Here is an 18,746-nt window from a genome sequence, read left to right as displayed (position 1 = left end):
CGTGGCTTGGGGACGTGGCCAAGACGACAGTATCCAATGCAAGACGGGAAACGCTCGTGCGCCTAGCCATTCAGGACACAGGGATGCTTAATTTGCATAAATTATGCTACACGAATGCTGCCTCCAAGCTCCGTGGAAAAAGATAGTAAATCCGAGTTTCTTCTTTCAGCTCCTTGTTGCCATGTACAAGGAAATGCAACTCAGCAGTGTGGAGGAAATACTTGACGTCACATGAACAGAGAAATACATTCATTTAAATTAAAAGTAATGTTTTATTTTACATTTTTTCAAAAGTGCAGAAAAGCTATCAGAAATAACCAGTCTACTCCCAGCATTGTGTTTTTTGCATGTGCAAATGTGTGGTATATATAAAGTGTTTAACAGCTGTCAACAGGAAACACTCACAATACACTCCTTGTGTTTGAAGTTCAAAGTTGGGTGGATGTGACAATAACGCATAGAAAAGACAATTTCCTGGTGTATCCATCAGTGCATATCAAGACAAAAACAACATAAGGAGACAAAGACAAAAATGGTTAAAAACAAAAAAAACTTAATGAGACAAGGAAGATGGAACAAGAAAAACAACATGAGAGATGTAACAAGACTTTAAAGAACATAAGATGAAAAAGCTATAACGATGAAAACAAAGTAAAAGACAAGAAAGATGAAAAACATAAGAGGTAACAAGACAAAAAAGACATAATGAGGCGAAAAAGATGCAAAAGGACGACAAACAACTTAAGACGTAACAAGACAAAAAACAAAACAACATAAAAGAGGTAACAAGACAAATGACATAACAAGACAAAAAAGACATAATGAGAAGAAAAAGTTGCCAAGAGGAAAAACATCTTAAAAGATGTAACAAGACAGAAAAAGACGAAAAACGACATAAAAGAGGCAACAAGACATAAGAAGACGAAAAAAGACATAACAAGACAAAAAGGACACAAAAAGACAAAAAACTATTTGAAAAGATGTAACAAGACAAATAAAAAGAAAAAACATTATAAGAGATGAAACAAGGCAAAAAAATGGTGAAAAAGATGTAACAAGGAAAAACAGCGTAAGAGATGTAGCAAGACAAAAAAGGTGCAACAGGATGAAAACAATGTAAAAGATCTGACAAGAAAAAAAGACAACACTAAAAAGTATGAAAAAGACATGATGAAAACAAGTGACAGAGGCTGGAGTGGAGAAAACGTGAGGTTCAGTTATCTTTGCACAAAAACAACAGGTCTAAATGTCCTTCAGAGGGTGTTTTTTACTTTCATACTTGGCCTGTACTTTTTTCATATTTACTTCAGTAAAGAAGTTGAATCAGTACTTCTACTTTTACCAGAATCACCTGTCACACAAATATCTGTACTTCTACTTTGCCAACTCTGAAGAATTGTAAAAGAATCTAAGTATTCCAAGGGGCATACAGGAGGGGGTCCCCACTATTCTCTGTCTTCTGGTCTAGATGAGAAAAAAAAAAATCCCTGTGCAAATGTGACGTGACTGAAGATGAGTCCAGATAAACTAAACCTGTTTTTGGGGAGGGTCTCTGGGAGTGTTCAGGAGCACTGCTGTGAACTGACTGTAACTCTGACAATTCAACATTATCTAAGATAATCTCAACTAATTACGCATCACATTCATTTCATGACATGAAAAAAACAGAGGTGAGAAATGCCGAAAATAATGTATATTCTTTATTCTGGAACCCAGATTATATACTCTTTCAGTACAAATGTTGCATTCATTGTGGCACGTTTTGAATAGTCAGTTGTGCGTTAACATCCTCGGTGCACAATGCTAATGTAAAGTAGAAATAACAGTATTTCTCTTACAAATAAAACATTGAATTCAAAAGCAACAAGACATACTTAATTCAATTCACTCGGTTTTGCTGCTACAACCGTTCATGGTTTGGTATGACCATTAGCATATGGTGGCTAATATTAGCTAACTTTAGCTACATATTACAGTGTAATGAATCTGTTTGGCAGCTTTATGGCTTTTTTCTACTTGTGCTATGGTTTCACTGTTTTAGCATTAAAGCTGCACTGCTTTTCACAAGAACGATGGGTCAAATGACGACAAACTTACTGGAGATAAAGTTAGCTAATAGCTGGAGAACATGATGCCGAATTTTAGCATCTCAAGAGCCAGATTTCAAAAACAAAATGTCAAATGAATGCTTATGATGCTAATCCTGCTTCTGTATGTGTAAATATGTAATTATTTGCTAACAAGCTTGCTATAAACACTTATTTGCATATTATTGTTTTGTTTTCAGATTGCTACACTGCCCCCTAGTGGCAAAAATATATATCAATAAATGCAGCTTTAAACTTTATTTGATAATAGTCACTTGTGGCCACAGGAGCAAGGAGTACTTGGTTGCAGCCTGCAGAATGGGGCAGGGTTCAGCGTCACACCACTGATCACACCCGCTGTGATTGGTTTAACTGTCAAATCTGGGCAGGTTAAACGTCAATTGCACATCAATGCTAGTTGTAAGCATGTCGCCCCAGTAGTTGGTTTATGGAGAACAACGTGGTATGGACAAATTGGTGTTATAGTCAAATTACACCTTTACACTCTGGCTAATGTACAGCTGAACAGAGAATGTATCTACATTTTTAAACATCCTACTTCAGACATCAGCTAGCTGAGGTATTAGCTATCAACACCTTAGCTAGCTATTGATAGCCACAAGAATTATAAATAGTCATAGTCTGGTGGTGAAGATGCTAACTGACAAGCAAACTATCTAATCATTTCAATCAGATTTGTCTCATTATATTGATCAATACAGAAGACTAAATTAACTGCTAATATTAATAGGGGAGGAAATCTGAGCTGTCTGTCTAGATATGTAGTTTGAAGGCACTTCAATGAGAGGATTTTAACAAAAATGTAGCTTGACACTAAAGGCTCATTTATGCTGATGTTACGTATGAAAATAGACTTTAGACAAAGCAACTATAACGGCCCACAAACTTCCATGTGTCCTTTATGTTAGCATGGATGTAGAGCAATACATCCACTAGAGGGCGCCACTCAGAGTCAAAAGTTACCACAAAGAAGAAGAGTCGAAGGTTTCTGACAACATCGACCAACATAATTTCCAATACTTTAAACTTTTTAAAACTTCTTCCATCATGTCTTGCTTGAAGTACTGGCTACGCTGCCCCCATCGACTACTGAAGGTACTGTTCTGTTTCGTTTCTATCCGTAAGCTTTCAGAAAATGTGCATGAATATGGACGAAATGAACGCAGAATATGGACTGAAGGCACCATCCCTATCTGTATGCATATCCAAAGTTATATTTAAGTTAGTTCTTAATTAGGAAATGACAGATTTCTCTGAGGATACAGGTTAAAGTTGTTAAACACCAGCTACAAAGTTTCTGTGTTTACCTCACAAGTATGTAATGGATGTGTAACTTGTCAACAAAAGATGCATAAGTGCCTTAAGGGTTTGTTTGTCTTGTTTGCCTGTGTTGTGTCATATATTCATGTTTTATGACATTTTCAAATGTATGCACAGCTTGTTCTAATGGCTGTGTCTGTAAATCTGTAAGTATGAGCATGAATGTGTCAGTGTACATGTGTATGTAGGCATGTATGTAGTATATATTATTTTTAAATGACGGCACATTGGGTATAGAGGTTTCTATTTTAAATGTAAATTGTGCTTTTATTTGGTTATTAACTCTGCTTCAACTCAACTCATGCTTCAAAGTAATAATTATGAGCAGTTCCTCTCATGACATTGTTAGCTAAGTAACGTATACTGGTAGATTTTCCTTAATTTCATGAACTGACTGTTTAAAGCAAGCACCCAGACGAATTTGAATAATTAAGTATGTAAAATTTCGTCCCAAAATAATTACAAAATGAGCAGTTTTCTCTGCTCTGAAATGCTGGGGGCGTGTCTGCTCTGCTGTCTCAGTGTCACTGTCAAATTATGACCTGAAAAGCGTTACTGTACATGTCCAGACATGTTTGAGCCACAAGAGCCAGAGGACAGTGACAGGAGGGTATTTTTTTTCTTCTGTGTCAGGTTGTTGGAACTGAAGTGAGCTGAAGTGAACTGCTGGGCTGATTTGGACTCAGAGAGTCGCTGAAGGGATGTTCAGAACTGACCGTTATGTTCTTGGGGCTTAGGTAGTGTCGGGGGACCATGGCTCCAGCACATCACTTAGCCATGTTTCAGGTCCACCCAACCGTAACCGTTGCTCAAACCAAAGCCCAAACAAATTAAATGGCAAGCAAACTGTAAAAATTTGACAGTTAAACCCTTCCATCGACAGTGGGTTGGATTAAACATTCAACATTGGACCACGCTCTGTTCTACAGGCTGCAGCCAGCTACACTTTTTTACATAAAATTACATAGATTTGCTTTAAGAAGGCCTCATATTATTTTTTTCATCTCTAGTTTAAAAAAAGTAGCATTAAAATACAAGAAGCCCAATTCAGAGCGATTAAATCGAGCGTGTGCATACACTGGTCCTTTGCGTTAGGCACAGAAAAAATTGAAGAATAAATTCAACAAGGATCGAACCATGATTATCCCCACAGAACCATGAAACACTAACAGTAAACACTTCTCACAAATAACAAATTTCACACAACGAACACCTACAATAACAAGTGATGATATGTCTTAGAAGATCTGCTCTTCAGTTCAGGCAAACTGCCATTCAGTTATATTTTTTTTTGCTTAAAAAGTAGAGGTATCACTGTCACACAGGATGGCTGGTAAATGCTGGAACTACAGTACCTGAGCTTCACACCTGACGCACCATTTCTAAACAGGTCAGAAATACTGTGTTTTATGAATGAAGCGTATGAGAATTGCACTAAAATCCATCCAGGAGTAAACTAGAAGAGGAGATAAAGTTAGGATAGTGCATTTGGTATTGAATGAGCTGACTCTGAAGTCTCCTCTGAGGCCTTGAGGACAAAAACCGCATCATCGAGAACGTAGTAATCATTATACATGTCTCCTTCGCAGAGGTATGGCAACCGGGTCACAGCCTCCACTTCAAACCCTGCCTTTCGGAAAACCGCATTAGACAGTTCGGTCACTTGCTCCTCCCATGTTTTTCCTTTTATTTTCAGGTGTTCTTTGGGACGCTGCCATCTTCCTCCTGAGAACAGACAGACAGCGTGTTTTTATTTGGATCACAGAGGAAGAACGTGAAGTTACGTGAGGCGAGATCCGCGACTGACCGATTTCCACGTATGGCTGGAAGGGGAGCACCGCGGCCAGGATGAGCCTCCCTGTGTTGGGGACCAGCGATCCCCTGATGTCCCGCAGGAGGCTCAGAGGGTCATCGCAGCGGTCCAGCAGGTTCAAACAGCTCACCACATCATACTGGAAACCAGTCTGCTGCCACTCATCTATACCCAGAACTCTGAGCAGGACGGAAAACAAGATATTCAGATAAGTTACTTTTAAAAGTGAAAGAAATGATAATTTTAGGAGTTACATTCAGTACTAATATATTTCCACAGAATTACTTTGATTAGTACATCATGTCCAATTTGGGGAGTAACAAATTACATGGATTAGAGGATTACATTATTTGAATACAAATAAAGGTAGCTGTACAGTTACAGATAAAAAAAAGATGTAATTTGATTACATTTACAGACCAACCACTAATGTTTACAACACAGACAAACCACCGGTGTTAGCTACATAGACTAACTACTAATGTCAGCTGCACAGACAAAACACTAACACTAGCTCCACAGACCAAATACTAATATTAGCTACATAGACAAACTGCTAACATTAGCTCCATAGAAATCCAGTTAGCTAGCTAACCTGTAAATACTACTACTAATACTGCTACTACTACTACTACTACTACTACTACTACTGAGGAATATTTTGTGGGGGTGTAGGTGGTGACGCCTGTGGTCAGTTTAGTGAAGTTTTAGTGTAAAGTGTAAACAGCATACTTAACAAACGTTAGCGCTATCAATCTAAACATGCATTTGCACATAAAGCACAGAACAGCAGATAAACAATTAATCTAACAACATAAAACATTATTAGGTCAAACAATTTTACTGTATTTGGTACTGACATAATCCAAAAGTGAGGGAAAGTAAGTAAGGTTACATTTCTTTAATATTGTGATACTTTGATAAGGTAAAGTAACTACCAACTCTGATCATGTCGTACTCATCACTCTGTTGCTCTGAGTTTTACTTTAAGAGAAGTCTGGCCTTGATCATTTAATTTTCATTTCATACTTCACGCCAGTCACTTTTACTAAACTGCTTTTTAATCACTGTTAAGTACTGTGCACAGATATTTCAAATTAAAAGCCTATTAGGAGCCTGTCTGATTACACCCCTAGAGCCACTGGAAGCTTTTAATTTTAAGTATCTGAGCAGGAACTGTTGAGTGTCATTGATGATAACTCATTGCTGATCGAAAAAACGGCAAAGTGGAAGCGTCTTGAATTAATTAGTGGATGAAAAGAGTATTTCTGACAGAGCAGCAGAGTGGCTGCTGTGAGATGTTCATGATGCTCAGTCCCTCGAGACAACAGGTAAAGACGTCTTCAAAGACAAAACAGACTTATAACATAATCATTTTCATTCACTAATGAATTTAAAAATCCAGTGTGCAAGATTCAGGGGAATCTATTGACAGAATATGACACTGAGTCCTCCTCCCAAAAAATATATTTATTTTATGTTGTGAATTCTTCACATTAAGATGTTTTGTTCAGAGACTTACAGTTTGAGTTTTTACTTAGAAAGTATGTGTTTCCACTTCCTGTTGCTTTATTCATTCTCAGCTATCTTTGCGTTCCAGTACCCATACCACCATACTATTTAGTATGCCAGTAAAAGATTTAGTATGTTCCAATACATAGTATCAAATGCACCATGCCCTAAATACCATGATGCCCTACTGCATCTGGTCGCATTTTACAGTGTGCAAGCCAGCATGCGTTTCTGGCTTTTCTGACCCATAATCCTTTGTGATGGGTGTATGAGCAAGAGGATCAAAGTTCAAGGCGCAATCTGATGAGGATGAAGTATGTTCCAGTTGTATGCACACTGCATGCAACAGTGCTTTACTTTGTCAGAGCAGCTGCATTACGTACTAGAAGTAAAAAGAAAAAGTATGTGATTTGGAATGCGGGGAATGTTTCTGTCGTCACGGTGCAGAAGTCACAGACGATGTACTGTCAGGCTCATGTAGCGCAGTGACTCGACCGTCTCTCAGCTGGTCACGACTGCTGTCTTTGTAATGTCAAGTCTGTTTAATTTACCACTGTGATGTTGGTTAAGACTCGTTTCACTTAAGAAAGTAGCCTAGCCAAGTGACAAGCTAACTGGCTAGCCTGATTAGTTTACCTTGTATTAATGTGTTCACATAGTTAACATGGTTACTGCAACCAGGTTCGGGAAGTAACAGATTACATGTAGCAGGATAATGTAATCTGGAAACAAAAAGGTAACTGTATAAAAAAAGACGTAATCAGATTCCAGATGCATTTAGTAAAAATGGAGATTATCAGTAGGATTACAATTTTAAAGAACAATTCATTATCATGACCTCTAGTAAAAAAAAAAAAAAAAAAACGCTTCACAGGGTCCTTCCAACAAAGGAAGGAACAGCTGGACAAACCAATAAACCTAACAACCAACAACAAACACTTTGAGCTGCAATGATTAGTCTATTATTGATCAACTATTAAATTAATCTGCATCTACTTTGATAATTGATGAATCATTTTGAGTAACTTTTGAAGAAAAAAAAGTCATAATTCCATTTTTTCAGCTTCTTAAATGTGAATATTTTCTGGTTTCTTTACTCCTCTCTGACAGTAAAGTGAATATTATTGAGTTGTGGACAAAAAAAGACATTTGAGGACGTCATCTTTTTCCATCATTTTCTAACATTTCATGGACCAAACAACTAATTGATCAATTGAGAAAATTATTGACCAATTAATCAATGATGAAAATTAGCATTAGCTGCAGCCCTGAAAACATTATAGGCTGAAAGATTCAATCCAAAAGTAACAAAGTAATCAAGTTACATTACTTTAATAATGTGATACTTAGATTAAGTTACTGACTACATTTTTTTTACCAGGTAATTAGTAACTGTATCAGACTATATTTTTGAAGTAACCCTCTCAACCTTAAGTATATCACACTGAATCTGTCACAACAGATGAATACTGAGTTCTGAGTTGAAATCTCGACACTCACTTGTAATTCCTCCTCTGAAGATGCCACTTCATGGGTAATGACACCTCAGTTGCATAGACCTCCCTGAAATGGGCTCCCATCACCTCCGTGACGCCTCCGTCCCCAGCTCCCAGGTCCAGGAGCCTCTCCGCCCTCCACTCCGGGCCGATCCGGAGCAGCCGCTGGAACTGCTCCGCGGAGAACACGAACATGGAGCCGCGACCCAGAAACCTGGAATCGGAGAGAACGTCAGCTGAGGAGGCAGGACAGGAGAAACGGAGACGCTTGTGCGTCTGCAGCACTCACCCATTGATGGACGTGCGGGAGACCACAGGGCCGAGGACTGTGGACACGAAGGAGTGGTAGAGCTGGGTGAACAGCCAGCCGGACTTTTCTACGCTCCGCTTGAGAAAAGCCTTGGTGCCAGAGTCCAGGTGGCTCTGGATGAACAGGGGTTGCATGGATTCTCCAAGCAGGTCAGGGCAGCACCGGTACCACTAGAGGAAAAAGTCAAAGTAAAGGAACAATTACAATTTAAAAGAAAGAGAGAACTAAAGACTGTCTGTCCACCAAACATTTTTCCTCAGGCCAGTGTATTTTTTGAAGTGTTTGCAGTGGTAGTCCTGTGTATTTACACAATGCTGCAAACGCCTGCAGCACCATGATGCACTGAGCACTCCACGTTTAGCGTTTCTCATCAACTAGTGTTGAAAAACGTTCCATTTCGTTATGCTTAGATATCACATGTCTATCAGATGAACTGTCCTTTTAAGGGGGTTTCAATGGGAGAGCAGCAGGACTGGAAAAAAAATATCAGACATGTTGCCAATTACCCTGAGACACTAGGAAAGCAGAAATTGCAGTGTGAATGCTGGACGTTGAAAAGTTCACAATAGACTGCACTGCTGGCTTTAACAGTTGAATAACATGAATAATGTATGAAACATGTCAGTTTGCTGAAAAGCCAATGGTGCATTGAATTGCTGGCTTTAATTTGCTGTATATGCAGAAGTGAGTTAAGGAGTATTAAGTGTTGGAAGATGGGAAAGGATCTTATTTTTCTGAATGGGATTTGGAATTAAGTTAGATAAAAGTTATAATGTCTGAAAGATGTGCTACATTATATGGGTTGAATAGAGTATCTGGCTAGACAATAGTTGAAAACAGTATGAATAGTTGGAAAAGAGAGAAATGGATGAAAGATGCAAAAATAGTGTAAGCTGGGAGCTAAACTGCATTGCTTCTCTAACGGTAACCGGTTTGAAATTTTATGAAGAAGCTGCTGAATAAGTATGAATAGTAAGAAAAGTGGGAAAGGATCAAAGTAGGATGAATTTTTTTTTTTCCATCATTCACACCAATAAATAATTTATGTGTGGAGGAGCATCTGTTCTGGATGATTGCATCATTTACACTGATTAGACAACCAGTTCTCAACTAAAATGTGAGACTGGAATGTGTTCAATTTAGAGAAGAAATCTCAAAGCAGCAGATCAAGTGCTTGAATTACAAGCATACAAAGTACAATTAATAACTAAGAAAATAACTAAGTACAAATACTTTGTTGCTGTACTTAAGTAGACATTTCAGGTATCTGTACTTTACTTGAGTATTTCTTTTTCTGACAGTTTTTCAGTTTTACTCGCAACATTTTAACACAAGTATCTGCAATTAATACGCCTTACATTTTCAAATTGTTATTTTAGTTTTTGCCACAAACAACATAACAAGAAGAAAACAACATAAAAGATGTACCTAGGCATAACCGGTGTAAAAGACTTAACAAGACAAAAATGACACAAAAAGACTTCAAAGATGTAACAAGACAAAAACAAGATAAAAAAAACCTAACAGGACATAAGACGAAATCGCATAAAAGATATAACAATACCAATATTACGTGACAAGACATAACAATATGAAAACAACACAAGCTGTAACAAGAAAAAAACATGATGCACAAGACGTAACAAGCCACTAATGATGCAACAAGAGGAACACAACGTAAAAGATGTCACTAGAAATAAACAACGTAAAAGACATAACTAGACAAAAACAATGCAACAAGATTTAAAAGTTAAAACAGGACAAAAATAGACTTGCACCGATTTCAACTTTCTTAGCCGATTCCGATTTCCGATTTTTGAGGGGTCTGACCTACCGATTCCGATTTTGGCCGGTTCCGATTTTCAGTCTTTCTAAGAACTGTAATTGACAGCATTCACAAACATTTTTGCAACTTTTCTTGTAAATGTGTTCATAATAAGACATTGACTATTAAATATTCATTTAATACTTTCTCCAAAATCATCCAGATTACAACCGGACCTTATTATATTTTTTAATGAAATGGGTGAATTGGGTGAATTGGGTGAACGTGATCTCGCGAGATCATCTCGCGGGATTTCGCGGGACGCGATTTCACGTGATCTTTTGTGGAAGCGGATGTAAACAAACCGGAGACTAACGCGGTGCAGCAGTTTGAAGTAAAACTTTGCCGTGAGAAAAACAAACACAGAAGTTAAAGGAGTCTGGATGAGAAAATGTTTGAGGAGACACATCAACACAGGTTGTTTATTCTTCAGCCAGAACAGGAGGTGAGATTTGAACTGTCCTTCTGTGAACAGCAGTCTGCTGCTAGCTTGCTAGCATTAGCCTGAAGCGCGAGAGAGTTTACGGCTGTTCTGCGTCATTGTCAGCTGCTCTGTCTCATTGTAGACTGTCTGTCTTCTCTTTATCCTGTTCTTGGAATCTGTCGCTGACACCAGCTTCAAGCAGACGTATCTGAGTGTGTAGCTGTTATCAGCGCTGTGTTGACGTCACGGTCAGTTTGTCTGCTGCGCGCATGACGTGACCATCGTGCAGAACAAGTGTGTGACAATGACGGGCACAGAACCGGATTTGTGACGCTGACCGGCCGGTCACCGGTCAAGGCCAGTCACGTGAAAACCGGCCCGATTCCGAGCATTGCCGATTAATCGGTGCAAGTCTAGACAAAAACAAGATAAAAGACACAAAACACAAACTTATGCAACAATACATAACAAGATCAAAATGACGTAAAAGACATAATATGACGAACACAAAAACAAGATAAAAGACGTAACAGGCTATAGGATGAAAATGACGTAAAAACATAACAATACAAAAACAACGTAAAAGACATAACAAGACGAAACAGAGAGGGGGACTCTAGCAGAAAGGAGAGGTGCAGTTAGCTTTGCACAGATACAGCCAATAGGAATGTCTTTCTATTTTTTTTTTTTTTGAGAACATTTCAGAGCCTGTACTTTTTCACTCTTACTTGAATAAATAGGTTGAATCAGTACTTCTACTTTTACCACATTTTTTTTCCAACAAGTATCTGTACTTCTACTTGAGTAAAAAGTGTGTGTGTACTTTGCCACCTATGTTACACTCAGATTTATTATCTGTATTCATCCATCCTGACATTAGGAGAGGGCCTCATGCCAAAGCCCATTTAAAAATGTGACACCTCTAACCTCTGTAGCTTGCTAATTGATAAAAATGCGGACAAATGAGGCTAGTCTTCACATGTGCGTTAACTGTAGTTAGCCTCTCAAATCGGCCACAGTATCGACCTCGCAAATTCATCCACAGGACTGATAATGATTAATAATTCATACCTCTTGCGTCTCGATCGCGGCCGCTTCGCTCTCGCTCACCATGTTCATAAACAGTGAGCGGACGAGCGGACTGCGGACGTACTTCCCAGTCCACATCCTCCTGATGGAGAGCAGAAAGGCGATGTAGCCCAGCACCCACGCTACAAAAATCAATGTCCTCAGCTGTAGATGACACATAATGGACAACAAGCCTGAGTAGGAACAGCAGAGCCTCGGGGGAGCGGACAGACTGGCCAGCGGATAGTACTGAGAAGTTAGTTAATATTAGATGATGATAAAGAGAAGGTAATGGCAGCCAATTGTAAACCAACACGCCAGAGGATGTGTCCAGTTCCAAGACAACAAACCAACAAACCTGAGGGTGCGGCGGATTTAAGAAAGCCAGCTGCTATTTACTCGCCATCTTAGTCTTGTGAATCCATTGTTCTTATCAGTTCTTACATCCAGCTCGTCTTTCAGCTGTGTGGTCTCTGCCCATTATGACAACAAATACAGAAATCACATCCGCGTAGTCTGCACTTCCTGTGTTACCGCTAAATGTGTCCCCGGACCGAACTACATAAATGATTCTCTGCTGTTTGGTTTAAAGTTTTTCGTTTATTTGGCCGAGAAGAGAACATACTCGATGAAGCCGAAATATGCATCACATTTCTGAGAACACAGGTAGTAGCTTTATTTCGCAGAAACGCTTCTTTTTTTTTTATCTTGTGACATCATCGCCGTGGCGTCGTTCCATAACCTCTAAAATATCCCACTGATTTTACACGAGATGTGAAACGTTTGACTTAATTTTAAGCCGTCATGTAACGTTTCCGACAAAAAACTGAGTACTATAAAGATTTATTATGTAATCTGTCTTCCCTGGTCGAGTGCATGAATTAATTCTGGTTATTAGCTTTGTTTTTGTATTGCGCAGGACTGTTGCTGGACAATATTACGGCTTACTCTAACGTCGCCTCTCATGACGCGCCGAACTTAGTTCTGAATCCGTCAAATTAAGGCATAATTGCCTTTTTAAGAAGTACGTGGCCTTTTAAATAAAATTAAAGAACTGTCTACAAATACTCTTAAATTCGGCACATATACAATGTGTATATATATATATATATATATATATATATATATATATATATATATATGTTTATATTTATGTATGCATTTATTTGTTGAAAAAATACGCTCATTCTAAATTTGATGCCACAACAAAACACAGGTAAAAATGCAACATTCAAAAGCACCTGTTTGGTACCTGCCACAGGTTGATTTTTACTCTACTCTTTAGGCTCAGTCATTTTCAAGCATGTATTGGGTGAGGTTCACCCTGTTGTGAAAAACTGCGTGGGCAGACAGTCTGACAGTTTAAGAACATTTCTCAACATACAGTTTCAAGGATTTCAAGGATTTCACCATCTGCAATCCATAATATCTTAATCTATTTTAAGAGAATCTGGAGAAATCTCTGCATCTGAATGGGACTGACAGAAAGTGGAAAAGTGTGCAGAGTCCACATTTCAGATGTGTCCTCCAAGCTAAATTTATGTTTTCCTACGCAGCATCCAACTCCCCAAGTTTTTTTTTGGAATTTGGGTTACATGAGGTTGGTCTCAGAAGTACCAAAGATGTCCTCTTGACCCACTTTCTTTTTTAAGTGTATTCTCTTACTTGGCCATTTATCAGAGCTTGTTTTTCCTTGATCACCAAGTGATTTTCTTTTCTGTATTACCTGCATCACTGCTCTTTAAACGAGTCAGGTCATTAATCTTTCATCTTATCTAGATCCCTGTCTACCCCTGTCCTGTTTGCGCCTCCTGGTCCCACCACTTCGGCTGGCCTGTGCAGTAATCTGGGAAACTGTCCGGAAGAAAGCTGTGGCCAGTTATGGGCTGCTGGATGACTTTGTGACAGCAGTCACCGACATTGTCCCAGAGCTTCTTAATCGCAGACAAAAGTGTTTGCTGAGCCTTGGCCTCCGGGCTCAGGTATTGTATGAGGAAACTAGAATATTGAGCTCTTGGCAACATATATGAAGTATTCCAGAGTGCTAACTGTTCTTGTAGAGCTGAAACTGAACAAATTTGCCCATTATGCACTTTCTGTGGTTTTAGCTAACACTGGAGTTGTGCCGCTCAGAGCACACGATAGACCTCGAGACCATTCGGCCACACCTGGATATAGTCACTTCACTGTGGAACACAGAGGTACATTTATCTTTATTTCATGCACTGTGTGGTTACTATTTAATAGCGACCAGAACTTACTAACCTCTGCCCTTTACCATAGATAAGTGACTCAGGGGATGGATCGTCTGCATCAAACCTCCTTGGTCTTATTGACACCTTAATTAAAGACCAGGAGGAGAGAAAGCACTTCTTCCAGGTACATCTCTGGTTTGTGCAGTTTTATCCTTTCTGCTGAAAAATGTTAATCACCAAGATCGCTTGCTCAATTTCAGAATGTTTTCCCAGCAAGATTTGGAGACAAGTACTCTGAAGATATACAGATGCTTATGGAGATATTCCTCTTGCAGCTTGACAAGTTACTCACTGTACCAAATCTCAAACAGGTAAACTACAATTTTAGTATGCTGTGCACTGAAGACATTATGGACTTGGTACATTTACAATACTAAAACGTAGAAGACTAGTTCCAAATTTTTGGAAATACAGTTATTTGCCTTCTTTCCCGAGAGTGACTTAAGAAGATGATCAATCTCAAGTCAGTGTATCAAAGGGCTAATTTGTATTATTTGAAGTGATCTGAGTTTAGAGAATCCCTAACTAGTACCATCACGGGAAATATGCAAAAGTACTGCTGTGGACAGGATCAGCAGCCAAGCATGTTTTAGCCACATAAAAAGGCCCATCTAAAAAAGAAAATATCAGTTTAAGTGTATGCTATATTTAGAATATTTTCCTCACTTTACAGCACCATAGACAGCCTTTTCCAACACAAAACTGGTGTTATATATGCCAAATATTGATCTCTCACTTTGGCAAAAACATTTTATCTGGCAGAACATGGGAGTTGCTAGTCTTCCACTGCTTCAATCTGTTATTTTGTTTTGTGTTATTGTATGGCTTTGGTGAATCCAAACTAGCCTTTAAAAACATTAGTTGGTCATTTGCATTTTTTAAATATGCTACTCTGTAAATGTTTTTCTGAACTTTGAACTGAGCCAGACTAGCTGTTTTCCCTTGGCTCTAGTCTGCTTGTCTAGCTAGTCTAAGTGAGTCTTGCTTCAGGCTGTTTATATAACACACTGACTGATATTGATCTTCTCATCTCGGTCTCGGAAAGAGAGTAAGCAAGCCGTTTTCCCGAAATGTTTAGCAGTCCCATTGATATGATCTTTCTTATGAGCAGGTTGCCTGTATGCTTGACGATGTGCCTTCAGTTCTGTCCGAATGTGTGAAGTATCTCTGTAAATCCCAGGAACTTAAATCTCTTCTGGAATATCAAAAGGATCTCAGTCAACTAAGTGAAAATGGTAAGAATGTCATAAAGTTTGAAAGGACAACTGACATAATGTTGTAACAAATTCACAGCACACTATTATATTAGGTAAGGCACTGGGCTGTTTATGTAATGATAACTGTATGTATTTTATGTTTCAGGTAACCCAACAGTTGGTGCCAACATTTGTTCAGCTCTATGTCTGCCACCACTGACAACAGTCTTAACAGAGCAAGAGGAAACATCACTAGAAGCAAATGTGTTAACGGATTACATGGACGCATTCAACAAAGAACTGACAGCTGAGACTGTTACGCTGGGAAAAAGCGCAGATTATGTTAAGACGGAGAGAGACGAACCAAAAAGGACAGGGACAGAAACCAGAAGTTTGAAGAATCAGTCGTACGTTAACACTGAACATAGAGTAGAGGATGAGATTTCATTCTCTGTGCAACATATTGAGTCTGTGAACGTAGATAAGAGTGTAGACTCTTGTGCTGTTGAGGTCCAAGTAGGTTATAATGTTGAAATTCTTGCGGAGGAGACAGTTACTATAGAGAATAAGCCCCTTGTTGAAGACTCTGTGATGGATATCAGAGAGGTTGAGCAAGTTCAGACACTAGTCAGAACAGCAGACGACATAAATTATAAAGTCATGAGCTCTAGAGAGACTGAAAACTGCTCAAAAGAAGAATGCAAGGAGGTCAGTACCAGTACAATAATTGACCAGCAAGTGGAAAACATCAACCTATCGACTGTAGTGCTGTCACCTGTACTCTGCGCACCTGTTGTCACATCTGAAAGACCAGTCAGACAACACCGTGGTCTGAAGATGAAAAACGTTGCAGTAACACCCAAAAATGAGCAGTCAAGGAGGGGTCCTCGACTCTCATCAACCAGCAAAACTTGTCCCACATGTGGCAAGACATACAGTCGTGCTTCAGATATGAGAAGGCATCAGAGGACCCACACAGGAGAGCGGCCTTTCCAGTGTTCGCAGTGTAAGAAGTGTTTTCAGTTCCAGTACGACTTGAAGAGACATGAATTAAATGTGTGTCGAATGACACCGCCCCAGAACTGGTCTTCTGCCGTACTCGAAGACAAAAACACTCAAGATCCAAAGCAGGGGGAAGTTCATGGACAACTTCGAACTCTACCTTCAGATGTTAGGACTCAGAAAAAAGTGGACGCTTGTTCTGGAGGGGTAGTACCTCGTCCCACTGAGCAAGATCCAATCCAGTTGGGAAACACAAAGGAGCAGTGCCAGGAACCTCATCAGGGTAATCAGAGTTGCAAGAAATTTAAAGGTTTTAAGTCAAGAAAGACACGTACACACAACCCAACTGATACTTCACTGTATTGTGCGGAATGCAACAGGTCATTCCCAGACACAGCAAGATTTAAAACACATAATCTGAGACACAAGCCTCGTCCATGTACGAAGTGTGGTGAGAGTTTCAAAGGTTTCATAGACCTCAACCAGCACTATGTCAAAGTGCATGATTTCAGAGGACCTTTTCCCTGCACTTTGTGTGAACGAACTTACACGGATCTGAGAGGCCTAATCAGGCACGAGAGGTTCCACACAGGGGATCTCCCTTATAAATGCCCCAAGTGTCCGAAAGCATTCACTTACGCATCTGCTTTGACGCTACATGACCGGACTCACACCAAAGAGGCGCCATTCCTCTGCTGGGATTGCGGGAAAGGCTGCAAGTCCAACGCCGCCCTGAGAATCCACAGGCTTTGTTGTCATAGCAGCGCCAAGGAGAAGCGCTTCTGCTGCGAGCACTGCGGAAAAGCTTATGCGCTTAAAAGAAGCTTGGACCTCCATGTGGCAAAACTACACACCGGTGTGCGCTACCCGTGCTCTCACTGCGGCAAACTGTTCCGAAGCGCGAGCTCGTTGACGAGACACGATCTGACCCACACAGAGGAAAGGCCATACTCATGCAACCAGTGCGGCAAGAGTTTCAGATCAGCGTCAGAGCTGAAAATACACACTCGCTATCACACTGGGGAGAGGCCGTTCAGGTGTCAAGAATGTGGCAAAGGTTTTGTGCAGTCTTATTACCTTACTGCGCATATGAGGATGCATACAGGGGAAAAGCCGTATAAATGTCAGACATGTGACAAATATTTTAAAACCACAGGTATTTTGAAGAGACACCAAATGACCCATACAGGAGAGAAACCCCATAAATGTTCGGTCTGTGAAATGGCCTTCAGTCGGCCAGAGCTTGTAAAAGCTCACGTAAGGAAATTTCATTAAATTTGTGAAATTTATTTACTTAAAAAATAAAATTAAAAAATCACTGTGGTCTTTGATTAGTAAGCTTACCAGTTTTGCTTATGTGTTGTGCATCACTGTCAGTGTTCACCTGGTTGTGTACAGGTGACTGTTACTTGATTGTCTGTCTTTCATAGGCTCTTGTAGACTCAGTGTTAAAGTTACAGAAGATATCATGAAACTAGTTGACCTAAGGAATCCATTTATACCAACCATGCTAACTTGTCAGGACGGGAGCGAAATAACACTCAAAATTCAGGCAAAATGTTGGCAAGAGGTGTACATCTGCATACTGAGGTGCCTTAACAGTATTGGAATTACATAAATTGGGTATGACTGGAAAGCTGAGCCCAATTGTATTCATGTGTATGATGTTGGTCCCCATAGCTGCTATTTCATTCTAGCGAGATCATTTTTTATGCTGGTTACTTGTTGGAGTTAAATTCATTTAGGGCAATCTAATCAGCTCTGTGCAAAAACATAGATGTACAGTTAAGCTTGGTTACAGTACCATTACATTACTCTGTGCATCTGAAAGAAAACTGGCACTTTACAAAAACATTATTAAAACCTTTGATATTGGTGGAAGTCTGCACTCTACTGAGTGACCTTTTTTTATTTTTGATTATTAGACAACTATATATATTTTAATTATAAAAAAAAATAATAGTACATATATATTATAAAATAATTACTATTATTATGAATTATAATAATGATAAATATTTAAATATTCTTTAAACCTGGATTTTCTTGCATTGGATAAACAGTTAGTGGGCTGTGAAAATAAGATGTTTTTTCTCTTATCCTGGGAAGAGCCATAAAATTTTCTTTCACTTAAGAGAAGGGCAAAAATAAGAAGAGTCCCAGAAATCAATGGGTACTAACAAAATGAGAAAAAAACTGTGGGTATGGTTGAAAGTAAGATATTTTGTTCATTAATGGTTTCTTGCATGAGGCCCATTGTATCGCTACGACACGCGGTGTTCAAAGTATCGATAGGTTTTACAACCTTGTAGTGTTCAGTGGGACGCTGTCATTGGGCCTCATTCACAAACCATTATTAAGAGGAAATTTCTTCTTAAAATCTATTTATGCATCTATACACACTAAATTGTCCACAT

General features: G+C 39.2%; 2 protein-coding genes across 3 annotated transcripts; one reads left to right on the top strand and one right to left on the bottom strand.

Annotated features, from left to right (window-relative positions):
• Positions 1 to 4,066: 4,066 nt before the first annotated feature.
• On the bottom strand, positions 4,067 to 12,434 carry mettl9 (methyltransferase 9, His-X-His N1-histidine). 2 transcript variants are annotated; one of them, XM_084741666.1, is made up of 5 exons: positions 11,880 to 12,056; positions 8,539 to 8,729; positions 8,254 to 8,463; positions 5,236 to 5,420; positions 4,067 to 5,153 (listed from the first exon to the last, which is right to left on the bottom strand). In XM_084741666.1, exons 1-5 carry the CDS (start codon positions 12,054 to 12,056, stop codon positions 4,903 to 4,905), a joined length of 1,014 nt encoding a protein of 337 aa, XP_084597792.1. In that variant the 3' UTR covers positions 4,067 to 4,902. The 2 variants fall into 2 exon arrangements, with proteins under 2 accessions (XP_084597792.1, XP_084597791.1); XM_084741665.1 differs by adding an exon at positions 12,235 to 12,434 and having other exon boundaries at positions 4,936 to 5,420; positions 11,880 to 12,041.
• A 745-nt stretch (positions 12,435 to 13,179) lies between these two features.
• LOC146311554 (uncharacterized) lies at positions 13,180 to 17,662 on the top strand. The gene is made up of 7 exons (XM_084741508.1): positions 13,180 to 13,188; positions 13,631 to 13,858; positions 13,985 to 14,077; positions 14,160 to 14,255; positions 14,332 to 14,442; positions 15,243 to 15,366; positions 15,494 to 17,662. The coding sequence occupies exons 1-7, from the start codon at positions 13,180 to 13,182 to the stop codon at positions 17,602 to 17,604; spliced, it is 2,772 nt and encodes a 923-aa protein (XP_084597634.1). The 3' UTR covers positions 17,605 to 17,662.
• The last annotated feature ends 1,084 nt before the right edge of the window (positions 17,663 to 18,746 follow it).

Source organism: Lutjanus erythropterus, chromosome 17 (assembly GCF_056507025.1).
Source record: "Lutjanus erythropterus isolate fLutEry1 chromosome 17, fLutEry1.hap2, whole genome shotgun sequence".
Taxonomy (NCBI): domain Eukaryota; kingdom Metazoa; phylum Chordata; class Actinopteri; order Lutjaniformes; family Lutjanidae; genus Lutjanus; species Lutjanus erythropterus.
Note: the sequence above shows the minus strand (reverse complement) of the source record. Positions and strands in the feature narration are given on the sequence as shown.

Bases quoted from the DNA above. Each gene is read 5' to 3' on its own strand.
- mettl9 (XM_084741666.1), bottom strand. From the start codon at position 12,056: ATGTGTCATCTACAGCTGAGGACATTGATTTTTGTAGCGTGGGTGCTG. The intron at 5,421-8,253 runs GTGAGTGTCGAG...CGTCCTGCTCAG, and splicing joins CTTCAGAGGAGGAATTACAA to AGTTCTGGGTATAGATGAGT. The intron at 5,154-5,235 runs GTCAGTCGCGGA...GTCTGTTCTCAG, and splicing joins CCAGCCATACGTGGAAATCG to GAGGAAGATGGCAGCGTCCC.
- LOC146311554 (XM_084741508.1), top strand. The intron at 14,256-14,331 runs GTACATCTCTGG...GCTCAATTTCAG, and splicing joins AGAGAAAGCACTTCTTCCAG to AATGTTTTCCCAGCAAGATT. The intron at 14,443-15,242 runs GTAAACTACAAT...TCTTATGAGCAG, and splicing joins CTGTACCAAATCTCAAACAG to GTTGCCTGTATGCTTGACGA.